General features: G+C 33.3%; 1 protein-coding gene across 1 annotated transcript; it reads left to right on the top strand.

The window, feature by feature from the left end:
- The first annotated feature begins 4,493 nt into the window (after positions 1-4,493).
- LOC149565523 (transcription factor MYB1-like) lies at positions 4,494-6,902 on the top strand. The gene is made up of 4 exons (XM_089817153.1): positions 4,494-4,908; positions 5,648-5,777; positions 5,868-6,439; positions 6,718-6,902. Exons 1-4 carry the CDS (start codon positions 4,770-4,772, stop codon positions 6,756-6,758), a joined length of 882 nt encoding a protein of 293 aa, XP_089673279.1. The 5' UTR covers positions 4,494-4,769; the 3' UTR covers positions 6,759-6,902.
- Positions 6,903-7,284: the final 382 nt, after the last annotated feature.

The raw sequence follows: 7,284 nt of genomic DNA, 5'->3' as shown, positions 1-7,284 counted from the left end.
ACATCTCAACTATACCTACAGTGATGTTTCAACTTTCCAATACAATTACATACAAATGCATAGCAATGAAACTATGGTGCAATCACATATGATTCTTTCAAAATCTGTTCATCTCTACCATGCAATCATGCATTACAATATTGCGAATAAGATGGAGAATTCTCCAGTTCAAATGCATTACACAATGACAAGTTTCCTCTTCAAATTAAACCAACATAATGAACAATCCAAGATTCTCCTATTGATCTCTTGAACACAAAAACCTACAAATACATGAGAAAAAAACCATGGAGGCTCACCTCCGAACCTGGGCCTCATTGAGGCTACCCAATGAGCTAGGAGAACCAAGACTCAAATGTGTTACATTCATACAAGCTCACAAATGCATAGACATCACAAAAAAAAAACATTAAACACTTCCAATGATGGCTTCACAATGATTCACAAATGGAATCATGAACATAGGGTGAAGGTAGACTCTTCAAGAGGAGAATTTCCATATCAATAAAAATCACATAACTTGAAAATTACCATGCCTCTACAAGGCTTTCACAATATATTATTCTCTCTACAACTTCCCTTATAATACTTTGTCTTCACACTGTCTTCTATAAATCATTAATAACTCTTACATGTATTTGACTTTCTATATGCACACTTATCCACACCATTAGGACACATTGTGGAACATATCCTCAACTGCAGTTGACCTCATCAGTAACACTTGATCCATATGACCTTGTTCTCTATTTGTTATCTTGCCAATCTTCTCAATATGTTGACATTAATGACATATATTATCATAAATGCAATGCACAATCATGTTAATTATCTCTCTACTACTAAAACAATGCTAGAATACTCCCCCATAGGAATATCATCAGAATTCATGCTAACAACTCCTTATTAAATTTAATCTCATGTAAGCATACTATGTCTAGTTTTGCTTGATAAAAAACTTACTTTACCAAATACCATTTGTCAAGGGCAGCCCCTAACATTTCATGTTTAAGGAGGCTCATTGCTCCTCAAGAGGGAAAAGGTCCCTCTTGGATCTCAATTTTGTTTGACCTTACATACTTCTCACTTCCTCTAGTGGTTTCTAAATAGATTCATGACCTCTCTTCGGCTTGCCTCCATTGGAGCACTTCTCTCCCTAACATGTTCCTTTTTTATTGTTCTAGGAGATATTACAACTTCCTCATCCATAAAATACTCCTCCAAATCATCTTCTCTCTCATGGAAAGTCCCATCTCGAAGACTCTGTCAAGCCTTTAATACTACTTTCTACTTCTTCCTCCCCCTTAATCAAAGTTATTTGGTTATCTTTGAAGAACACTTCCTAAATACTAGTTTCCTCTTGGATTGTACCTAGAGGTTCATCCATGTTTTTTGTCATTAGCTACCTCTTTAAATTGACTTTATTTTTCTACAGCTGTACTATCATTTCAAAACTACCTCTAGAAATCTTCATTATTTGATAAATTTTTGTGCCCTCAAGAGAAATTTCATTTCTACTGACCAATCCTTGTCCCTCTACATTCTCATCCTCATTTTGACTTTCTTGATACAGGTTCATTTGACAAGCCTATTCATCCTCTTCACCTTTATCATTCCATTACTCTCACCACTACGAGAGACTACATTGTTGCATCCTTTTTCTACCTATCCTATCATACCTTGAGGAGAGGACATGAATTCGACACTTTCTAATTGAACATTTTTCTAGTATAAAACACAAACCTCTATGTCCACACCAAGACTCTTCATAACTTCCTTCGTCATCCTCACCCTTCCTTTCTTTGCAATTTTTTTCTTTTTCCCTTTTTCCAAAAGGGTTTCCCCTCTCTAATACTCATTGCCTTTACCTTTTTCTGTAGATGTACACTCCTCGTCATGGTCCCACTTCTTAACAAAACTAACACTTCTTTTCTATGTCTTCCACCTCTATTTCTTGCCACCAATATCCTTCAGATGTTCTAATCTCTATCACATGTGGAAGAGGTAGCTGTGATTTCACCATAATATATGTTCTCATGTAGAGACTAAAATATTTTCTATTAATGGCCTCATCTTTACAAATAAACTTTCCTAGGTGGTTTCCTATTTTCTCAAGGATCTCCTCATGCCAATATTCATGTGGGAGACTATAAACCCTCAACCAGATCAAAGCTTATTCCACTAAAGCTTATTTTAGATTGAAATTTGAAATCCAATCTCTAATATTAAAACCTATCCCTCTCATCATGAACAAACTATTAAATAATATCTACTCATTTTCTTTTTTCTCCCTAGCCTTAACAAAGAAAAAATCAATAGCCAAAGATTAGAGAACAAAAGAGTCACCCAAGTTATCATTAACCCATTTATGGATTCAAGGATAGGTCAGTCACACACCTCCCGATTTTAGACAAAAAAAAAAGAAGTCTCTAGAAGGTCTCTAATATTTTCCTTCCACATATCTAAATCTATCTGTAGATCTATTGCCCTTTTGTCTATTATTTTTGGGACTAAATTAGTCATTTCTTTTGACTTCTCTTGTTATTTTAGAATCTATTTCTGACCACTTCCTCCTACTACATTCTTCCCTTTTCCATTAAAAACCCTGACATCCCCAGATTTTGTGCTCTTTAAAATCCCCTTATTCCCATTGGGGATTTTATCCCCTTTACGAGACCCTTTGATTTTTTGTAGCTCCCAAGCCCACTTCGGAGAAGCCAAAGGAAGTCAACCACCCCATCTACCTTTTTCTTGCCCTCCATTATTGAGCCTCTCTTTTTTATAATAATCTCAAAGAAACCCTTGCTCGCGTTCTCATCACATTTCCACCATATTAGAGTAAATGTTACTTAACTTTAATTATAATTATCTAATCTGATTTGAGACTGGGTATTGTGTTTAGTATTTGGTTTAAATTTTGATTTTGAATAGGGTTGAAATTCAATGCATTATTTAATGTGTACATCATTTCATATAGAGATTGTAATAAAGAATTTGAATCAATAATCTTCTATATGACAAATCATTTAAAGATAATTTGCATAACCAAACAATAAATTCTATCACAAAAAATATTATTGATAGATGCTTTAAAACCAAGTCTAGAAATCCTACAATCTAGACCAAGAATATTAAATACGAAATTGGCCCTACTTGTAAGAGGTTAAATACATATGAGATAAATACTCCATCACATTCATCAAAGGAATTGTGACAAAATAGTCCTTTCATAGAATTAATATGTGATGTACTACCATTATAAGATATAGAAACTGTTTTGAAGACATAATAATCTCCACCGTAACAAAAAAATACTATTAATAGCTACTTGAATCCCATCTACAAATGTACGATTTAGTGGCCACCCATGTTGCAATTACTATTAATTAGAATTTTCTAATTAAATAATTTCATTGTGTGGGTCAATAGCTACTAATTTTTTTCATAAGTGAAGGTTAGTAATTTGAAGAATTGCACAAATTTATTGGTACTAACAGTGCAAGATTATTGATGCATTTATGCTTTAGTAGTATATCTATTGTCTAATATTTTTGATTGTCAGATAAATAGGTAAGTACCTTTGCATACATAACAGATCCCATGTCATTCACCTACACCACTCAAAAGAAAAAATAATACTTATAAATAGCTAAACTGCATAAGAAGAACTTTGAAATCATATGAAGCATAATTTATGCAAAACTAACTATGGCAATTACTTGACACTCTTTTTCTAAATTCAACTTTAAAAAAAAAATATTTTACTTACAAAAAATTGTTAGTATATAATATTAGATAGATACAACACTTTGTTATTGCACAAAAAAAATTGCCACGAAACATTTCTTCTATAGAATTAATATATGATATACTAATAATACAAGACAAAGTATTCTGAAAACACAATAGTAGACTCTCTAACAAATAAAATATTATATTTAATACTAACATAAACTTTTATTTACATCTATAAAGTTTAATAACCAAAACTAAAATTAGTCAAAACAATTACTTTACTCGGTGGAAATTCAATAAGTGCTAGGTACATCCATCTTTTACTGTAACATTCAAGAAAAGAATTGTGACAAAAACACTTCATTCACAGAATTTATATATACAGTACTCACATTAGAAGGCATTCAGACAATTTGAAAGAAGCCAGTCGGGATTTGAAATAAATTTGGATTTTGCGACCGGTCCCCAGTGTGATGGGGAAAGCTATGGTGTTGTATTCATTTCTTCATGGAATGTATCATAAGATGTATTTAAGAAACAGAAACAACAGTGGTGACATTTACGTACTAGCCACGACAAGGGCGGCCAAGCTGGCAATTTGACTTCTCAACTGAGGGTCTTCATTGCAGAATGGTAGTTATAACCCTTCTCTATTGTTTTTTTATCATCACACCTACGCCAGCAAAGTGTTTAAAATACACACAATATCATGCACAGGGCTTTCAAATACACCACCACTATTATTATTATTGTTATTTTTGTTTTGTTTTCATCGTTTTGAATCTAGGGTTTGCTATTGTGGATCCTGTCAATGTAATTTTGTTTTAGAAGGTATCATCATAGTAGACTTTCTCAATTTATGGGTAGTATAGAATAAGGAGAAATAAAAATTTCTAGTATGGATCATGTAGTGTGATCCAAGTGTTGATGGTAAAAATCTCTACACAATCTAATTCAGAAGCTAAATCATGAATTGTGGTAATGCAATGAAATGAAAGTAGAGGTTTCAAGGAAGTTAAGGAAAGCTTAATAGAATGGGTAGGGCTCCTTGTTGTTCCAAAGATACTGGCCTTAACCGTGGTGCATGGACTGCTGAAGAGGATTCCATTCTAAATAAATATATCTTAAGTCACAGCGACAACTGTGGATGGAAATATCTCCCACAGAAAGCAGGTGGAGTAAAACATATCTCACTTATTAAATGACACTACAGAAATATTGATAAGTAAGAGATATTTTCCACAGTAAGTCAAATTGTGATATTGCTACCAGGATTTAACTGTGTAGTTTTTGAGTCTTAACTAAATTGAACACTTAGCAACTCATTGGATCTATGTGATGCTCATAGAGGTGAAGCACACAGACTTCCCCGGGAGGTCACCCATCCCAGCTCGGGCACCCTTAGTAGTACTGGGATCGGTGACCTCCGGAGAAGTCCAGACTTCACCTCTGTGAGCATCACCTAGATCCAATGAGTGCTTAGTGTTCCATTTATTCTGATGAGAGATGGATTCATGTGTGAATCACTACTCATGATATATGAGTCAATGAGTTAAAACTCAAAAACTACACAGTTAAACCCTTACAACAATATAGAACTACGAAAATATGTTTTGAATTCCACTAAGAGTAGATCTGTTGACTGCTTAGATGTTGGATTATTTGTACTTCAGACTAGATCTAACCTCTCATTTATTTAATTGACCAATTTCCTCTAGTTAAGGTAGGTCTCTCTGTTGTTTGAATATTTTATTTTTTCTATTTTATTGAATTGAAGGTTTTGCCTCGAGTTAAGATAGTTATGTTTATTATTTGAGGGTTTCCCTATTTTTAATTAATCAATAAAGAAACTCTATTTTTGTTGCAGCATTTCAAAAGAGATTGGTCTATAAATTGCCTTCTTCTTTTACAGGTCTGAGGCGGTGTGGGAAAAGCTGTAGATTACGGTGGTTGAACTACCTACGTCCCGATATTAAGCGTGGAAACATCTCAGGCGATGAAGAGGATCTCATTATCAGAATGCATAAGTTACTTGGGAACAGGTGCTCTCATAATGTTTTGAAAGAATACCTAGAAAATACCAACGATATGATGTCTATTCTAACGATGGTATTTTGGTTTGTTCAATGAAGATGGTCACTAATAGCAGGAAGGCTGCCTGGTCGAACTGACAACGAAATCAAGAATTATTGGAACACCAAATTGGTGAGAAAGATAGAAAGCAAAGAATACTGTGTTCCCACAGCAAAAGAAATCTGCACAACATCGAAATATCAGTCTGATTGTTCAGAGGAGCACCAAGTATTACGAACTGCTGCTATTAGAACTACTGCGGTGAGATTACCAAAGAATCCATACAAAGAGAATGCCAACATCATTTCAGGACATAGAGAAATCAAATTACAGAGGGAGAATTCATGGTGTAGCCAGTCTTTTGTGGATGATCAGATCAAGGGCGGCGATTTAGATCAGATTGTGGATTATAGTTCAGCTCAAAATACAATAGAATGGGAAAACCATGGCATTGAAATAATAGGGGAGGATTTTCCCACGTTTTGGTCCAGTTTAATCGCCAACCAGTTCTCAGACTGTGATCCGAATGACAGAGAAGATGAATTCAATACATGTAACAGTTCATTGGATTTGAACGAGATGGGTCTCCCTGAGGACAATTTTCCCTCGTCTCCGTACAATTTCTTAACAGGTTTTTTTAAGTTAGAGTAAAAATCAATACGCATTTATGGAAAGGAACAAATTTGTTTTCTCATAGTACTTAGTACCAGTAAATAGGACTATCCTTAAATATTATACATTAAGAAGAAAATTAGCTATTTACCACTTTTCATGTTGGAATGAAGGTTAGTATGTGATGTTACAGACCTACCAAATTTATTTATTTAGATTAAAAAATTATTCTTTATTAATATAATAATAAAATATTTTTGCCACTAACTGATGAAAATTTCTATGATATTGACACAGAGGAGTGGATAAATGAATCACAATATTTGCAGAAGATTTGAAGCCTATTGCAAGACTACGAAGGTTGGGCGGGAAGCAGCCGCTTCTTTGATTTTACACTCTATTAATAGAAGAGACCCTCTTGGAACAGTGTTATTGTTGTTAATTATATTGTTCCACAATATAATGTTCATAAAGTTGGTCAAGCTTGCAGTAATTTATCTTGGATAATATATTCTTTAATTTAGAGTTGATAAAATGTTTAGATTAAGTAATATAACAATATATGTTTATTATAGATCAAAGAATCGATCAAAGAAAGAGTGCGAGGGAAGATTTAAAATTTAAAAAACATTCACTTAAGGAAAAATTGTAAAAGAAATATTAAGTTAAATGTCAAGAAGAAATATATATATAAAGACTGTTACTTTTATTAAAATCATAGATTAAAATTTAAGGTCGTTATTTACAAATCAGTCATCATGAAGATTAAAAGATCATCATTCTTTTGATAGTCTTTGATGGGATAGGCTAATCTCCAAATAAAATGTACTAAAGAAAAAATAAAGTCAAACTTATTTTTTTTCC

Source organism: Cupressus sempervirens, chromosome 3 (assembly GCF_028749045.1).
Source record: "Cupressus sempervirens isolate cs-2001-9-10 chromosome 3, ASM2874904v1, whole genome shotgun sequence".
Classification (NCBI taxonomy): domain Eukaryota; kingdom Viridiplantae; phylum Streptophyta; class Pinopsida; order Cupressales; family Cupressaceae; genus Cupressus; species Cupressus sempervirens.
The sequence above is the reverse complement of the archived record's forward strand: the minus strand, read 5'-3'. Positions and strand labels throughout refer to the sequence as shown.

Excerpts from the sequence above, each read along its gene's own strand:
- LOC149565523 (XM_089817153.1), top strand. The coding sequence starts at position 4,770 with ATGGGTAGGGCTCCTTGTTGTTCCAAAGATACTGGCCTTAACCGTGGT. Across the intron at positions 5,778-5,867 it reads CATAAGTTACTTGGGAACAG|ATGGTCACTAATAGCAGGAA; the intron begins GTGCTCTCATAA and ends TGTTCAATGAAG. Across the intron at positions 6,440-6,717 it reads TCCGTACAATTTCTTAACAG|AGGAGTGGATAAATGAATCA; the intron begins GTTTTTTTAAGT and ends ATATTGACACAG.